Source organism: Vulpes vulpes, chromosome 12 (assembly GCF_048418805.1).
Source record: "Vulpes vulpes isolate BD-2025 chromosome 12, VulVul3, whole genome shotgun sequence".
Classification (NCBI taxonomy): domain Eukaryota; kingdom Metazoa; phylum Chordata; class Mammalia; order Carnivora; family Canidae; genus Vulpes; species Vulpes vulpes.
In genome coordinates, this window is record NC_132791.1 from 84,719,656 (window position 1) to 84,738,621 (window position 18,966).

The 18,966-nt window shown below is 42.6% G+C and overlaps 1 protein-coding gene across 1 annotated transcript; it reads right to left on the minus strand.

Annotated features, from left to right (window-relative positions):
- Positions 1 to 283: 283 nt before the first annotated feature.
- Positions 284 to 10,375, minus strand: FAM8A1 (family with sequence similarity 8 member A1). Its single transcript, XM_072729070.1, has 5 exons — positions 9,665 to 10,375; positions 7,597 to 7,717; positions 5,906 to 6,029; positions 5,254 to 5,393; positions 284 to 3,833 (listed from the first exon to the last, which is right to left on the minus strand). The coding sequence occupies exons 1-5, from the start codon at positions 10,278 to 10,280 to the stop codon at positions 3,689 to 3,691; spliced, it is 1,146 nt and encodes a 381-aa protein (XP_072585171.1). The 5' UTR covers positions 10,281 to 10,375; the 3' UTR covers positions 284 to 3,688.
- Positions 10,376 to 18,966: the final 8,591 nt, after the last annotated feature.

Sequence of the window (18,966 nt, forward strand, 5' to 3'; positions counted from 1 at the left end):
GTGGCTCAGTGGTTGAGCGTCTGCCTTGGCTCAGGGGTCCTGGGATCAAGTCCCACATGGGGCTCCCTGCGGGGAGCCCTCTTCTCCCTCTGCCTGTGTCTCTCATGAATAAATAAAATCTTTTTTTTTTTTTTGGTAGACCTCCATTTCTGAAAGCACTCTAGTTGACTGCCATTCTCCTGAAGGCAGGAAATCTTAGAAAATTGTATTTGGAACTAAGGGTTTTCCTTAAGCAGGAGGTTCTAGTGCAAATATCAAATTAACAGTCAAAAAACAAAAGCACTAGTGTTCAAGTATTTATTGAGACAAAGAATACAAACTGGTGGCATACAAATTATTAAAAATAGAATGCTGAATTTTATTTATAGGCAGGCCATCAGATACTTTTTGTGGGTCAAGCCCTATTATAATGAACTGCAAAGGAAATACAACATGGTTTGGAATGAAGAACTTCACCCAGGCAAGCACATACTGTAGATTTTGGCCTTTGGTAATAGGGCATGGGAAGTGGCAAGTAACAAATGATCCTTGTCAGATTTCTGGAATACTGCTGTTATTTGGGCATATTCTTCAAAAGAAACAAAAGCCTGTTAATAGGGCTAAGTGTGGAATGAAAGTACTTAATACCCCTATCTCTCTCAAAAAGCCTTCTACTCCCAAGTAGCAAATAGCTTCAACTCCTTTCTACCTTCCTTTTGCTGGAAATACTTATGCATAAGTAAAACACTCCCACAAGTCACTTAAAGCAGTTACAATAACTTTTACTTCTCATTTGAAACAATGAACACTAAAGACTTAGTTTTATAATTTAGGTAAAGGAGTCCTCAAATGTGGTTTTTTTTCCAAATCTAAGTATTTGGGTAAAACTGCAAGGTAAACATTTAGGTGGAAAGAAGTGACCTCTGAACCAGTGGACACTGTCAGTTGGGCAACATTTTAAAGGGTTATCATCCAAAAACATGCTGGCTTTGTTTGTGTAGTCCTGGATTGGTCTCAACAGCAAGGCTTGCCATCCTCGCCTACTTCCCTAAGCCCGGCAGGAACGTGAGCACGCAGACTTTACTTTTCTCAAGGTGCACTAGCCGCTCTGGCTGGCTGTTTCTAGTAATGGGTACCGAGACTTTCTAGGCACCTGAGTTAACTGCCTGTTCTGTGGTTTTATTTAGGGCACGTTCCCTGAAACCATGTTCTTACTTGGCTTGACTTCTAATCTTTGTTCCCTTGTTTCTTAATTTGTAGAAGCGATGGATAATGTTTGTGCTATAAAAACAACTTGCTTTTTGCCTTTTTGGGCTAGAGCTTCAGCATGAGAATTACACTTTGACACAGAAATCAGCATTTCTATAAATGAAATATACTAAATGGAAAAGTGTTTTTGAAAAGAGGAGAGGCTCCACCCCACAACCCTAAGAGGAAAAAAGCGACTCTCTCTTCTTTCCCATTGTTTTTGTCATCACCCCACCCCCCACCCCCACAATGATTTGGGAATCAAAATCTCTTCTCCTAAGTGCTGGATTCAAAATACAAACACACTTGCATTTTTATGTAAAGGCAAAGTAGTAATATTTATTTTATAGGACTATATAACTTGAATCCTAAGATGGATCTAAATGAACCTACATATAAATATGATTCTGAATAACTCCTATATAGCAAATGTGCAATATTTTAAGAAATTAAACTGGGCTACTTACTTGTTTTTGCTTGGCTATATAAATAAAAATGGCCTAGATGGTGAACCTTCCAATTACCTGGGAGGAAATTCTAAATTAAATATATATTTCAGAGCAATATGGCCAAAGGACATTTCAATTTGAACACCCCCCCCCCCCCCATCAGTGGCAAAAATCATGTATCCACTAACACTAATGTACATGCTACTGGGTGGTAAGTTTATGTAACATTTCCTAATGGGTCTGTCTACTGTGAAGGGCCATATAAGTTTCATATGTCTTCCCAGGGGCTATAAGTGAATGATCTATTAAGTACTTTGACACACTTAACTTTGTGATGTTGGATTTAATATAAAATTATTTTGAAAGACATGGTTTATGAAATTCTATAATAAAAGGGTATTAGGACACTGTTAAGGTTTCTATGGACATCAAATGTGATTATTTTCACAGTCTTTAAAGTCAAAGAAAAACTATAAAAATTGATAGTGATCGACATGTCTTGCATTTGCTACAAAGACCAAAAATAAAGTCCAGATTGATCTTTAAAGCAATCTAAAAAAAAAAAATAAATAAAAAAATAAAGCAATCTAATTATGAAGTGTCCAAGACAGTTTAGTGTTTTGTTTGTTTTTGTTTTTTGAAAACTGTCAGGGCTGGAAAAATTGCCTAAGGAAGAAAACTTTTTCAGGTACATCTCAATACCGCTAACTGGGCCACTTAACAAGAGCATGCACACACATTTAAAACACTAAGCTTTGCTTCAGTAGAATAAATTAAAATAGCAATACACAGAGTGTTACTTAACATTTCCCTCAAAACATCATCTCTGGCAGGCCCCAAGCCCCAAACAAGCTTTTTGGCCCAGAAAACTTAGAAAAATGTCTGGAAATGGTACTTGTCCTTGTTTTAGAGAGAACAGTTCATAATGGGAAAACTAATATTTCAGAGGCTACTAATATTTTGTCATAAAATACTAAGATTATTTAACTCCTTGATGTTTTAAAAGTCATGGAACTATATAAAATATAAAAAGTAACTAGTATGTGACTACCTGGTGTACAAATAGAAGGTACATTCAAGACACTGAACAGCACTAACACTTTCTTCATGCTGCACACGTACTGGGATTATTGTTTTACAGTAAATATGCAACAATTTGATGAAGACCTTTCCCCCCACATACTTATAGTTTGATTCAGGGGACTAAAAACACTTGCACATGAATTTCAACTTAAATTTACGGTGAAAATTTAGGTGCCCCTCCCCTCCCCAAGCAATCACTAACTTACCTTTTCTTTAAAAATATTCAGTAATAATATAGCAAATAGGACTTAATACTTTTTCATCATCATGCAAAACTTGCCCCCAAATACATGTTCAAACAGTAACAATACTTGTAAAATAGCGTCATTCCCACAGTACACTGCAGTAGGGATTTGAGAACTCCAGGGGGAGGGAACTGCCTGCTTCATCTGCCCCTTTCTCTTGCAGCTAACACTTCCTCCTAGGATGGGAGACAAGTGGATTACCAAATTTGTGTCCTCCCTCCCTCTCCCCAAAAGGAAAGACAATTTCCCCAAGAAGTGTTAACTATAAGATGAGTTAATGTGTTTACAAAACACAAGTGGACTTTCTCCATCATTTTGGGATAAACCAAAATAAATTTTTTAAAGTTTCATCTGCAGATATAACAGCTGAAAATGCTTTCAGCAAATTCTAAAGCCTTAGATCTTAAGAAAGTATATATTGTCCATTGTTGATTATAAAACCACTTGCCTCCTTTTTGATCTAAAAATTTTTAACACTTGAATTTAACAGGCTTTTCTTCTGGAAAAGTTCTTTGGCATTCAAGTAAAATCAATACTTTCAGAGCAGTCACCTGCATCACACTGAAGCGCCTGCTTTAATCTCTAAATCATCAGTTAGTGTAACCAGGGACACTGATGGCCTTGACACATAATGTAGTCTTGTTGTTATTCCAGGCAGTATGGAATTCAGGGTTGTTTGGGGCATCATCTGACCCCGTTTCTCTTTACCACAATGGTTCCTGCTACAATGTCATAGGCTGTTCGATTATGCTGAAAAAACAGCAGTGTGATGAAAGCAGGGAAAAAAGAAGCAATAGAAAAATTCTTGATCAAAGCTCGTATAGTAGACCTAAAAAATTAAGGCAAAAAATATCAGGTAAATTATATACCAACCACTTAGAGATTAACTGTATCCTATCAAGTCCAAAGTAAGATATTTAAAACATACAAAGTACTGAGGGGGTTTTCACCTTCGATAGCTGAGTGATTTTCAAGTAGCATTATATTCTGATAAAACCACCTGGGCTGTTTTAAAGCCTTCATCATGAATATGTCTTAGAATGTGAACTAAAGGTTTACAGTATTTTCTCTGATATTTTGCTATAAGAATAACTCTTCCCTTCATTTACCTTTTGTATAGTCACTTCTACATTGATGTGCTTACTGCAGTCCCCTTTTTCTACCTTCTGTGAAGCTCTAACAATTCAAATTACTGTGTATTCTTTCTTTGTGGGATGCTATGATTAAAGAAAGCTTTAAAAAACCTCCAGCCATGGCTCAGAAGGGAGAATCATCCTGCCAGTGTTAGATTTCTGCCTCTCCATACACTAAAAGGCTATAAGGAAAGCCCTGTGGCTCAGAATGCAGGCTAGTTGGTTTCATATCCATTTTCTACCATTCACTTGTGCTCTACATCTGTAAAAAAGGGATAATGGCACCTATCTTATTAGTTAACACATATTCAGCGTTTTAAACAATGCCTGTTACATAAGAGGTGCTCAATAAACAGCCATTATTGACTCTCATTAAAAGTAGCAACCAGGATTATAATAATCACAAAACTGTAAGAAGTTTTGAGGATATCGACAAAATCAAGGCTTCCAGAGTCTCTCATATTTCTTTATATAACAACCCAGCTCTGAATCATTCTGGCAGCAATTCCAGCCAGTATCTTGTTTTGCTCAACTGACTGCCGCCTACTTGAGTCTCTACAACTCCCATTATCACCATTTGTACCTCCCCCACAGAGCCAGACAGCAACAGCTAGCCATGAGTACTGCCAGTATTACAAGCTCTATCGTATCACTTAAGACCAAGAGCTGGGTGGATGCATATGTATCGGTCCAAACTCTTCCTGCCCATTCAGGATGGGATAATGACCAGTATTATTACCAAATGGAGGCTGGAGGCTCAAGGCAGATTAGTAACTGGCCCTATAACCACAGATTTAGAGAATAACCAAACTAGGTATGGAGACTGATATAGACAGCATCACCACCCAAACCCTCTTACTGTGACTTTTATTTCATAAAATGATTATCTTGACATTGTATACTGAAGAGGGGTCTACAATTATATAACAACTGAAAAACTCCAATTTTTCAGTTTTGAACGTAACAAAGGTAAGTCTATCTATTACATGCCACGAAGAAAAAGAATACCAGCATCCTAAAAATACTGTTTCAAATGACATAACTTATAATATTGAATTCTACAGTTAAAATTTATTATTTTCATAAGTACACAGGAAAGCTACGAAAAAAACTTACGTCGTAATGCTAACATTTGAGGAAGGAATCACTAAAACCCGACTTGGTGCAATAAGCACTGATGTATCACACGTCACAACTCGAAGCCCTAGCAGGAACTTCCCTGGGGTAGCTCCACCTGCTCCCCAAATGCAAATTATCTAAGGAAAAAAAGGATAATTTAAAAATAATTTACTAGCTCAACTCTACCAACTTTAAAGGTTAGTTTTTTGCCATATTCACGTTTTAACATTTTCAAGTTGAAAGAATCTCATAGAGTACTCGGAGATTAACGCTGTAACGCATTTCTGCAGGTCTCTTACACCCTCAAGACCACAAGACATCTATTGTAATATTTCTCTGTGACCCACTTTTTTTTTAGCAAGCTGTTTCTGTGGAAAAATACATTTCAAGTTCCACAACCAACTTAGAAGTATGTTTTTGGACCACAAGACTGAAATATGTTACAAAGAAATTGTAAAATGTCTATACTCAGAAAAGTTTATTTTTTAACTTGAAGAATACTATGTTAAAAAAACATTTGGAAAAAAATTTAAAAATAGACATTTGACAAAAACATGAATAATTATAAATTCCTATTATTTTTTTGTGTTGGGCTGATAATCTAAAAGTAGATTGTTAAATGTGAATATCTGCTGAGTCCGTAGCTTACCTCATAGAAACAAACTAACAATCTGTATATAAGAGCCACAATCATCATTTTCTGCAAATCTTCCATTGATGTGTCTTCATCTATTTCTTCTATTATATAATGCATAGCAAACTTAGAGATATCCCTACACAAAACAATAGTTTTGAGTTATAAAGAATTATTTTCTTTACCAGAGCAATTGCATTGACATTTTTTCCACTAGTGTAAGTCACAAACTTTAATTAATTCTAAACTGATCTTTAGGTTTCCACCCATTTAGTTTCACAAAACATTCATTTACTAGCCCTGGAGACTCCATCTGATTTCTGCTTTCATGGAGACTCTTACCTACTAGACAAAGCACAACAAATAAGTAATAATAAAGTGGGATGAGGGTGATGATAGAGAACCACCCGATAGTGGGGAAACACATACCAGGTACATGTGACTTAGTGAATGAAGGCTTCCCAGAAATGACATCTGAGCTGAGATGTGGAGGATGAAGAGAAGGTAGCCAGACTAAGAAGGGGGAAGTTTCAGGGGAAGAGACTCTCTAGCAAGAGAGGAAGCCTTGGGACGAGGCTGTGATGGAAGCTGTAAGCCATGTGGCATGGCCCAAATATTAAGTAGACGGTCAAAGTGATTAAGAAATAAGAGCATCTGTTAAACGATAGGAAGACAAGACTTTATCCTAATGGCACTAAGAAATTACCGAAGAGTTTTAAGGTGGGAGAGGGGCAGAGTCAGAATTTATGATCTCTTTGATTTTTATATCAGACTGGACTGAGATAGAACAGGAGACAGGAGACTGAGATGCCAGTAAGAAGACTTCTGCTATGATCCTGAGAAGAGATGACAATCACTGGACCAGGGAGAAGTAGTGATGATGAAACAGTAAAGGGTAAACAGTCTGAGTTAAAGGCTATTCAGGAGCCTGAAAGAAAGGAGCTGGTACCTGGTTGGCTGCACAGGGGGTGGGACAGAAAGGGAGAGAGAGGGAGGAATCACAGTAACACTCGGGTTGCTGGCAAGGTCCTGAAATTTCACAAGAGTTTGTATCTTGAAACTGACACTACCTTTGTAATTATAAATTCTGGGCTCAACTTCTTATAAACCCAAACTTCAATCTATAAAAAGGAAGTATTAACCTCTACATCTCATACTGGTGGTAAGATTAAAGAATCCATATGAAGTGAGCTCAGTACTTAACATATAGATAATGCTTAGCAAGTGATAATTGCTATCTAATTATTTATATTAAAAGGATTACTTAAATAAATGGCTCACTTTGCAGTTCACTTGGGACTTGCTTGATAGTATAATCAATCCCATTTGGGAATGCCATCTGATTATCATCAGTTCATCTACCCAAAGCTCTTTATTTTTTTGTCTTTACTCTGAATAGGACAGTAAGCAGGAAACTAATGCCTGGCCTAATAGTTGAATCAAAAAAACACATTTACCTACTTTTGACAGGTGAGATTTCCACAGATCTTTCAGAATTTATTAAAGTGCTTTTCTCTTTTTTGTAGTTATTTCTTAAAACCAAGAAAAAAATATGACAGTTCCTTACAGGAGCTCCCTATAGGAGAAATCATGACACTGGCACCCTGATTATCCATACAGTCATTTGCAGAAATGAACAGAACTTCAGAAAATAAGATCTCTATACTGTAGACATTAAAACCTTTCTGCAAAAAGCCTTAACTTACTTTATTCCACTGAGGTGCATAATGCTTAAGACAATGGTTGCTTTTATAAAGAAGAGAATAAAGAAATCCACCATCTCTGCCATAAATCTGTGGGCCAAGGAAGGAATAATGTACTCTCTGCCTGTAAATTAAAAAAAAAAAAGTTAGGAAAAATTACTCATTTCACATAGACCTTGGAACCCAAGCTAGGTAATAAATGGAAAACACAAAGTCAAGGTATAACTTGCTAGTAAAAAGAAAGTTAAAATCTTGCAACAATTATTGGTATTGACTCCATCGATAGTACATGTCATTTAAATACAGCAACACTGCTCCACACTTTACTGAATAAAGTTTGCTTTCAGCCCCTTAAGATTAAAAAAAATGATTTCAAAGATATTACATTACTTAAGGCACTCAAAGCATTTCACGAGTGACTGAAAAGAGAATCCTGGTGACCACAGCCTATGATACAAAATTAAACTTTTTTTTTTTTTTTAACTTTTTTTTTTAAAGGAAAAACCAAGGTTAAGTATAGACAGTTACTAGGACAAAGTAAATACCTGTGTTCTTCATCAGACCTTCATTCATTGTATTACTTTTTTTTTTTTTTTTTAAGATTTTATTTATTTATTCATGAGACACACACACACAGAGGCAGAGACACAGGCAGAGGGAGAAGCAGGCTCCCTGCAGGGAGCCCAAGGCAGACCGGATCCCTGGTCTCCAGGGTCATGCCCTGGGCTGCAGGCGGCGCTAAACCACTGAGCCATCCAGGGATCCCTTGTCTTACTTTTGTACGTAATAAATTCAATGATTACCCATCTGACATCTTAAGTTCTGAATGGGGCCAAATTCAGGAGCACTAATTTTAAAAAAAATTTTTTAAAGATTTACTTATTCACTTATTCATGAGACAGAGAGAGACAGAGAGAGAGAGAGAGAGGCAGAGGGAGAAGCAGTCTCCCTGTAGGGAACCCGACACGGACCGATCCCTGATCTCCAGGGTCATACCCTGGGTTGCAGGCGGTGCTAAATCGCTGAGCCATCCAGAGATCCCTTGTCTTACTTTTGTATGCAATAAATTCAATGATTACCCATCTGACATCTTAAGTTCTTTTTTTTTTTTTTTTTTTTTTTTTTACATCTTAAGTTCTGAATGGACCAAATTCAGGAGCACTAATTTTAAAAAAAATTAAAGATTTATTTATTCACTTATTCATGAGAGGCAGAGAGAGACAGAGAGAGAGAGAGAAGCCGAGTGAGAAGCAGGCTCCACGCAGGGAGCCCGACCCGTCCCGGGTCTCCAGGATCCCGCCCCGGGCTGCAGGCGGCGCTGAACCGCTGAGCCACCCGGGGCCGCCCAGGAGAGCCAATTCTTGTCTCCTGTATCTGTGGCTGAATAAAGTAAACAAACAAACAAACTAGTCTAAATAATAAACCAAAAAAGTGTGACTCTTAATTCCCTACAGAAGTCAACAGGCAAATACACAAAGAACATTCAGTTAGGGAACATAACTCCATGTGTGGTCATGAAAACCTCCTTTTACATGCGTCGTTTCATCGTCCCTGGTGTCGAGCTGGCGTGTCCCCATCCGCATCAATTCTCTATTGCAGACAGCACCACACCTCATCGTACATCCTATCCCGTACCACAAAGCTGCGTCTGGCCGATTCCCAGCACTACCGGCGCCCCTCCGCCGCCTCCGCCGCCTCCGCCGCCTCCGCCGCCTCCGCCCCCTGCCAGCTGTCAAGGCGGCTTTGCCATGGGACAATCAAGCTGTGGATCTCGCCCTCTCCCCCTCTCTGCAGCAGGGGGATCAAGAGGGCAGCTCCACGAGCAAAGGTTTCCTTTACACGTGGAAACGACTCGTCCCAGGACTAAGGGGGTCGGCCCGGAGGACCAGGTCTAGAGGAAAAAGCAGCCGCGCCGCCCGGCTGCACCCTCCGGGAACTTAAGGCCTGGGCCGCAAATGCAGAGCAGCGCCCACCCGAGGGGCGGCGGCGGCGGCGGCGGCGGGTACGGCCGCCACGAGCCCGCCGCTCTGCCCCCCTCCGCCCCGCCCCCGCCCCGGGGCCCCTTCCTCACCTGCCTGCCGCCCGGGGTCGCTCGGGCTTCGCGAGGCGGCGCCGGAGCCCACCCTGGTCGCTGGCGCGGCCCGGACCGCCCCCTGCCCGTGCGCAGCCCGGGCGCCCAGGCCCGCGACGGCGGCGGCGGCGGCGGCGGGGAGGCCGGGGGCCGCCCCCGGGTCGGGCCCGGCGGCCGCGGCGCCCAGGAAGTAGAAGGGGCTGTAGTAGGCCGGGGCGTGTCCGGCCGGGGGCGGCTGGGGGCTGCAGTAGGCGGGGAAGGCGGCGAGGCCGCTGTGCCAGGTGAGGTAGCCGCAGTACGACTGCCACAGCCACTCGTGCACCTGCCGGGAGTACTCGCGGGCGCTCAGCCGCGCCGGCCTCTCCCGCGGCGCCTCGCGGCCCGCCGGCTCCTGCAGCCCCGCCCCGGGCTTCCCCGGCGGCCGCGGCGGCTCCGACTCCTCAGCGGCGGCCGCGGCGGGCGCGAGGCCCGGGGCCTGGGGTTCGGCCTGCGGCCCGGCCGGGGGGCGTGGGGCGGCGGCGGGAGGGCCTCCCGGGGAGCGGACGGGCTCGGGGTCCCCGGCGCCGTCGTCCTGCCCGGGAGGGCGGCCTCGCGCTTCCTCCGGCCCCTCTGCCATCGTCGCCTCAGCGGCCCCCTCGGCGGCCCTGTCACTGCGCGGCCTCCCTCCCCCGCTAGCTCCTCCCCAACGGCCGGGTCGCCACCGCAGCAGCCGCAGGCGTCAACAATCCGCCACCGGAAGCGGAAACCCCGCCTCTCCCCGGCGTCGCGGGCCGGGGGCGGGGCGGAGCGCGGGAGGAAGCGGCGGGGGGCGGAGGTGGAGGGAGGGGCGGGGCGGGGCGGGGGGCGGGGCGGGGTCCCGGAGCCGCCGGCTCCTCGCGGTTTGGGTCCTCGCTCCCCGCCGCGCCGCCTGCCGCGGTCCCGATGGAGCGTGAGGCCCCGCCTGCCCCCACCTCGCCCCCTGGCAGGTGCACGCAGGCCGCCGCCGGGGAAGCCGCGGAGCGGGAAGACGAGGTCCGAGAGGTGCGGGGCCCCGGGTTTCTGTTGCCGAGCCGCGACGGGCTGGGTCTCCAGGCACAGGGCTTGTGGCTTTTCAGCAAGCTTTGTCCGCCTGCATTCGTCCCGGCTAATGAGTCCTCGGCCCTAGAGACTCGACACCTGTCCCCTTTAAAAGGGTAAGAAATGCACGACCAAAGGACGCTGAGCCACACAGACGTCACGAGAGTGTGGCTCAGCCGCAGGGCTTTCCAGGGTCAGAAGCAGGGAAGAGGGATCCTAGGGGATTGAATGGAAGCCAGGCTGTGTCCTCGCCCTGGAGCTGCTGACTCCCACCGCGGTAGACTCCGGCACTACTGCGCTCCCGCAGGCCCTCGTCCCACCCTTGGGTGCCGGCTCCTTAAATTTTCTGCTAAGGCGAAACCTGTTCGCGTCCCAGGGCTTTGGAGCTTTCTTTGATTTTTTTTTTTTATTTTATTTATGATAGTCAGAGAGAGAGACAGAGGCAGAGACACAAGCAGGCTCCATGCACCGGGAGCCCGAGGTGGGATTCGATCCCGGGTCTCCAGGATCGCGCCCTGGGCCAAAGGCAGGCGCCAAACCGCTGCGCCACCCAGGGATCCCTGGAGCTTTCTTTGAATGCTCCGGCCCAGACATGATTTCCCCTTCCTCCGAACTATAGAGGGCACCTTTTATGTTTATATCTTAATAGACTTCCCTATCTCATAAAGCTGATTGAGTGATAGGAGTATGTTTTTGTATCCCCGTGCCATCCTACTGAAGACCTCCAGGGGCCACTTACTGTGGTTGCGCGTGTTATCATTGATGTCAGTCTTTTTTTCTTTTTTAAGATTTTATTTATTTATTCATGAAGGACTCACCCAGAGAGAGGCGGAAACACAGGCAGAGGGAGAAGTAGGCTCCCTGCAGGGAGCTGGATGCGGGACTCGAACCCAGGACTCCGGGATGACAACCCGGGGCAGATGCTCAACCACTGAGTCACCCAAGTGCCCCAAGAGTCATTCTTGACTTTGCTCTGGGAAATAGAATAGTAAAAGGTGTGACTTTTGCCCTTAGGTTCAGTAGCTCATATGATTAAAGGGGAAGGACGTTTCATGAAGCACTTGAAGACCAATTTAAGACAGTATAGTAAGAATCCAAAATAAGGGAAGGATCGTGGTGATGTCTAGCTAGCAAGGTTACCCTTAACAAATTTGGTTTTAAAAACGGTGAGGAAGTTGTAACATTTAAGCAAATAAGCAATCCAAGTTTTGGGGGATGGGAGTGGCGGGGGCAGGAGAAGCAGGAAGAAAGGAAGATGATAGGGAATGAGTGTAAAATATCGTATAAGTATTAGAGGCATAGACTTTGTTTTGAATAACATCCATTAGGTAGCACCTAGCGCAGGGCCACCCACATATTATACATTTATAGTAATTAGGACTCTTGGTTGCTATTGTTGGAAAAACAATTCTGATTTTTTTTTAAAGATTTTATTTATTTATTCATGAAACACACACACACACAGAGAGAGAGAGAGAGAGAGAGAGAGAGAGAGAGAGAAAAGCAGAGACACAGGCAGAGGGAGAAGCAGGCTCCCTGCAGGGAGCCAGATGCGGGACTCCAGGATCAGGCCCTGGGCCGAAGGCAGAGGCTCAACCACTGAGCCACCCAGGTGTCCCTCTAACTGATTTAAGAGAGAGAAAAGTAAGTGAATTTATTGACTTGCATAACTAAAAAGTTCAGGAATAGTTTAGGTTTCAAGAATATCTAGTTACAGATGATTGCTTAAGAAATCACCTCTTTTTTTGGTTTCTTTTTGTTTTCTTTCTTTTTTTTTATTTTTTAAGATTTTGTTTGTTTATTAGTGAGAGACACAGACAGAGGGACAGAGACAGAAGCAGGTTCCACTCTCCATCCTGGGTCTCCAGGATCACACCCTGGCCTGAGGGTGGCGCTAAACCACTGAGCCACCTGGGCTGCTTTCCTTTCTGGTTTATTTTCTGACTTGGCCTTTGAGGAAAGTAAGAATGTTTCAGTGATTTTTTAATTTTTATTTATTTTTTATTATTTATGATAGTCACACAGAGAGAGAGAGAGAGAAAGAGGCAAAGAGGCAGAGACACAGGCAGAGGGAGAAGCAGGCTCCATGCACCGGGAGCCCGACGTGGGATTCGATCCCGGGTCTCCAGGATCGCGCCCTGGGCCAAAGGCAGGCGCTAAACCGCTGCGCCACCCCGGGATCCCCTGTTTCAGTGATTTAAAACAACAACAACAAGCAACAACAAAATTCTAACTGGCTTGAACAAAAAAAAAATTTTGCCTTTGTATATCAAGTTCCGGGGTTGTACATAATATAAGAACATTCAGTGGGTCATATAATAGGCATCCCAAAAGAGAGAAGAGAGATCAAATTCAACAGAATGATGGCCCCAAATTTTCTAGAATTGAAGAAAGACTATGCTTTAGATTGAAATAACATCGAGTCTTGAGAAAATAACATACATGATGATGAATTTAAGCAAAGAGAAAAGTTCAACGATCTTAATAGTAATCAAAACATAAACTACTGACAAAGAAATGACATTTACACTGGAAGCCAAGTTTTCGAAAGTAAAAAGTAGGTGCTGAAGAGTGTAGAATGAATATATGTAGTACTGAGGCAAAATTACCGACAACCCAAAATGTTATAACCAGGTAAATAATCACTCAAGAATGAAGATGTGTGGGTAGCCCTGGTGGCCCAGTGGTTTGGCACCACCTTCAGCCCGGGGTGTGATCCTGGAGACCCAGGATCGAGTCCCATGTCAGGCTCCCTGCATGGAGCCTGCTTCTCCCTCTGCCTGTGTCTCTGCCTCTCTCTCTCTCTGTGTGTGTCTGTCATGAATAAATAAATAAAATCTTAACAAAAAAAAAAAAGAATGAAGATGTGATGTAATGCACTACTTCCAATCCAAATAACATACTGATCAACCCTAGCCCCTTTCCATCACACTCAGCTAAGAATAGAAGCCTCAGGGATGTAGAAAGAGAAGTATTTATGACTCAAGAATATAAATGGATTCTGGAAAGATGGTAGTATATGAGTTTTGAATCTCCATGGATCCCTACATAGAAACAGACTAGATGATGAAACCAAGAATGCAAGAAACAGTGGAAGTAATGACACATATCACCACAAACCCCAAAATATAAGAGGATGAGGTCAAACAAATGCAAAACATGTGCAGTGTCAATGCCAAAAAAATGAGATCAAAATTGTAAAGATGTCAAGAAAATGATGTAAGAAATGAAAGAGCAAAATAAGAGCTCAGAAATTAAGTGATAGAATTTGGGAAAGAGTTAAAAAATTTTTAAGAAATGGTATCTGAAAAGAATACTAAACTAGAAGGAACACAGGAGTAAACAAACACAACAGTGTCTGAAGAGAACTAGAATTTGAAAATGAAGTTTTAAAAATCAAAATAGTTTAGAGAAAGAAATGACTTTACGGAAATGGTAGGCATTGAAGATTGGCAAAGAAGATCCAAGGTATGGGTACAGAAGCCCAGATAAAGAACACCAAAGCCAGTTAACAGAACAAATACAACACATGATAATTTAAACTTTTCCTGAAATACAAATATGTTTTTATATTTATATATATTCACATGTTACCATAATATATATTCATATCTATATTGCCATATATTTTTAAAACCTCATATTGAAAGAGCATACTGTGAAAACAATGAATAACAAGTTGTATTTTAGTAAAAACTACTAGACTACATTTTGATCATTTAGACCTTCATTTATGAGAGAAAACTGGATTGTCATAGGACTTCAGCCTTAACACTTCACTTGAGAAGAAAATGGTGAAGCATTTAAAATATTCAAAGAAAGAAAATGAGAACCAACAATTTTGTATCCAGCAAGACTGACTTTTAAGTATAGAAACAGGCTAATTTGTTATCAAGATGGAAGACCTCAGAGAACGTTACTCACTTGAGTTCTTCCTGAGGAATCTAGAGAGTGAAGCTCAGCAATCAAAAACAGGCAATGACAGAAGGACAGTGGTTAGCATGAAATCTTTAATTATGTCTAGCACTAAGACAAAATGAGGATGTATTTCCATCAGGGTGCAGTCAAGTGACAAACCACTGAGTAATTTGAAGGGAGAACGTTTGCTATAAAGCATTATTAATGGAATTGGAGTGAATTTGGTGAGTAAGAGGCAAAGAGAACTACCATGTAGGAGCAGTAGATCTGGGGAGCAGCCACAGCTCCCAGCACTGAAATTGAGTGACCAAGGAAGAGCTCCTCACCCCCACCCCTATCCCCCCCCGCTGGGGCTGGACCTTGCTGGAGAAGACACAACTGTCCCTCATTGCTGGACACTGAAGCTTACCTAAGTGTGGCCACAGTTGGACTTGTTAGAAATCCTCTCTCTGGAGTGTTTGAGGAAGCTAACCACAGGATAGCTTTTCTCAGGCGCCCTATCTCAGAATTCACCTCAGAGTATCCAGAGAAATCACTTACAGGAAGGTGCTTTGCCAGCAGCACACCACTCAAGCCATCCAAGGGAGGGTGTGGTGGGGAAAACAGTCTGGGAAGTTGCTGTGTGTTGTTGGCCACTGGGCAGTACTAAAATGAACCATGCAGTCTGCAGGAACCCAAGGAGGTGAGCACATGAAAACCAGAAACGGAAGCCTCTTCATTCCCCAGTGGCCCTCCAGTGCCCTCTACTAACAAGGCCTAACATTTGACCAACTGACATGGAAGAAGTATTTAGAGTTCAGCCCCATTATTGCAGAGCAAGCAAAGATTTGGAGCTGAGAGTCCATAAACAGACATCTAATACAGGGTTAAAAGAGTATAATTTGAGATGGATTTGTATTCTGTAATACTGATACAAAATTACTATAAAACTGGGAGTATGGGGAGAATGTGGGCAAAACCTTTTAAAGTATAATGATGGTAATTTTAGTATCTTGAGGATGTGTGTATAATATTATAAAATGAGTAATTATCATTAGTATGAACTTTTATCTATCTGTCTGGTTTTCTGGTTCTTTTCAGGAGCGGTCATCATCCTTATTACCTGGACTGTGGTCATGAAATACGATGTCCCACTTAAAGAAACAAGGGCTTCTTGAAAGGATGGATGATTCTAGATCTGGGGTGGGAAATGCATAAAATGAGCATGGTATATCTTGTTAGAACTAGAGAGCAGGGGATCCCTGGGTGGCACAGCAGCTTAGCACCTGCCTTTTTTGGCCCAGGGCGTAATCCTGGAGTCCCGGGATTGAGTCCCACGTCAGGCTCCCTGCATGGAGCCTGCTTCTCCCTCTGCCTATGTCTCTGCCTCTCTCTCTCTCTCTCTCTGTGTGTGTGTGTGACTATCATAAATAAAAAATAAATAAATAAATAAAAATTTAAAACTAGAGAGCAGAGGAATTTTAAAGCCTTCTAGGGTTATGTCCAGTGGACCCAGAAGCCAACTTCAGAGACTCCCATTGGCCAAAGATCAGATAATTTGAGTTTTGGTAAGAGTAATAATTAGAATGAACTGCAACACATTACACATAAATTCATAATAATGTATAATCTTATCTAAAGGATTGAACTAGAGTCTCATCAGGTGTCTGGGATCTAACTATCAATTTGTATGAAATAAAAGACAAAAAAGCACGTTGAAATACACCACTACTGTGCAGTTTGCAAAATCCAGACTGAGGAACTGTACAAATCAAACTACTGAGTTCTTCAATAGACATTGTAGGGAAAAGAAAGGAATAGGGAGAACCATTAGATTAATGGAGATTTAAAAGGCACCAAATTAAAGAAAAGAGCAAGACTAAATTATACTGTCTAGGGATACACTTAAGGAAATACAAGAAAAGTGATCAAAGTCAAGATAGTGATTACTTTTGGGGGAGGGAGGGGCTCATGTTTGGGATAGAGCTCACAGGCTTCTGGGGTGGCTGACAAAATTCTGTTTCTTGATTTGGAAAGTGATTACAAGGATGCTCACCTTCTAATATACCATCAAACTGTTAAAGAAATTGACAAATAGAATTTTTTTCATTCACACCCAAACTCTGAAGGATATACTTCAGCAGAAAGGAAATGGAACTCAGAGAAAAGGAGAGCAATGTGAAAAAGAAATGGCTTAAGAAGATTAGATCCTTGCATGAGTCTGTTTAATTCTCAAGTTAAATGAGATTGAGAAGAATTGTCTTGAGAAGCACAGTGATTGACCCCGTGTACTCATCTCTTTTCCAGAACACCTATTGAAAGGAAATAAAGGAATAAAGGTATAACCTACAGGTGGATGTAGTTTTGCAAGATAGAAGGTCCTGACCTAAGGAGGAGAGGCTTGGGACGGATGCTTTGGAAAGTGGAAGTGAAGTACAGTGCTGACAGGAAGAAGATTAAGTAAAAGTCTTTATCAGTGACTCTTCATACCCAATTCTTCCCCGCCAGACCTGTTCTTAAAATTCCCAAGTGAGATACCGGAGTAGTCTTCTTTTAAGAAATTAGTTAGTCCCAGAGAAAGCCTATGTGTTGCCATTGGTGGGTCCAAGAACAAAAAGTTTGGTTTGCCAGCTTATCACTCGGCCCCAAACCTACCAATAGATCAAAATAAGAGTACAAGATTAGAAAAAGAGCTTTCCAAGACAGAAGTGAAATCTATTAATATATTAGAGTTGTAGAGAATAATATTGATGAACATTTGACAATTTTTTGAAAAAACTTAGGTATAAAACCAAACATTTTAAAGATTTTTACTTATTCATGAGTGACACAGAGAAAGAGGCTGAGACATGGGCAGAGGGACTTGATCTCAGGACCCTGGGATCACAACCTGAGCTGAAGGCAGATGCTCAACTGCTGTGCCACCCAGGCTTCCCAAAACCAAACATTTTAAAAAGAAAGGCCATCCTCAGTACCAGGAAAAGTAAGCCTTTCCTTGCTACCCAGAAAGGTCCATATGGTGTTGTTTTGAGTTGCTGTCTTAACTTAAAGAGAAACTTTTGCAATGTCTGGAGCCCTTACTGTCCTACAAAAGGAGGAGATATCCTCAGATTCCTTGTGGCAGTACAATTTAGATGGCCTCAATCTTGATTTCCAAAGGAACTGTACATCTATAGAAGGAAAAATGATGTCTACATCATAAATCTGAAGAGAACCTACGAGAAGCTTCTGCTGGCAGCTCATGCTATTGTTTCCATTGAAAACCCGGCTGATGTCATGTCACATCCTCTAGGAATCCTGGCCAGCGAGCTGGGCTGAAGTGTGCTGCTGCCACTAGAGCCACTTGTTGCTGGCCACTTCACTCCTGGGATCCTCACCAACTAGTTCCGGGAGCCACTCCTAATGGATACTGACCCCAGAGCTGACCACCAGCCTCTCAGAGAAACATCTTCTGATAACCTGTCTACATTGCTGCATGAAACACAGACTCTCCTCTGCTCCGTGTGGATATCACCATCCCTTGCAACAATGAACTTCCTCGGCGGGTCTGATGTGGTGTATGTTGGCTCTAGAAGTTCTGGCATACATGGCAACATCTCCTGTAGACTCGCATGGGAGATCATGTCCAATCTCTCCTTCTACAGAGATCCTAAAGAGATTGAGAAGAGCCTGAAAATCACGCTGCTGTTGAAAAGGCTGTGGCCAGGGAGGAACTCCAGCCTAAGTTGATTGCTGCAAGTCCCAAGTGTACTGCCACTGTGTCTAAGGTCAGAGGCTGGTCTGCAGGTGAGCAGGGGCCCTCTGTGCCTACCCAGCTGTTCCCTACCATAGCCTGGAGCACTCAGCTTGCCAGGCAAGACTGGTTTGTGGCTGCTTCTGCCCATACTACCAAATGGGGAGGAATAACGACTGAGTAGTCTCAGGCCGTTCCACAGACTTTTAAGCAGGAAATGGACACGAGGTGATGGAAAATAAACAGTTTTTAAAAATACCAGGGGAAAACAAACAAACAAACAAAAAAACCAACCCAAGAAAGGAAAGGAAACACAGTCATAATTGCAACTTGGCTCATTATTGAATAGTATTTCCAAGAGTCGTAATAATATCAATACTATTGTTTTAGCCAAAATTGTAATGTGTTACTTTGAGAGGATGGGAAATAAAAGAGGTAGGAGAAGGCATAAGGTAGTGAAACACTGATCTCCTTTATGAAGAGTCAACAGACACCTAAATGACATGACATGTAAAGGTGAGATATAAAGAAATTGAAGTTAGCATATTATTTAGAAATATGGAGGCAAATGTCAGATGAAACAGCTGAAAGAATTTAAAATACTCAGGGTCACCTT

Bases quoted from the DNA above. Each gene is read 5' to 3' on its own strand.
- FAM8A1 (XM_072729070.1), bottom strand. From the start codon at position 10,280: ATGGCAGAGGGGCCGGAGGAAGCGCGAGGCCGCCCTCCCGGGCAGGAC. The intron at 6,030-7,596 runs GTAAGTTAAGGC...TGTTTTGTGTAG, and splicing joins ATGCACCTCAGTGGAATAAA to GGATATCTCTAAGTTTGCTA. The intron at 3,834-5,253 runs GTAAGTTTTTTT...TTAATTTTTTAG, and splicing joins TCAAATGTTAGCATTACGAC to GTCTACTATACGAGCTTTGA.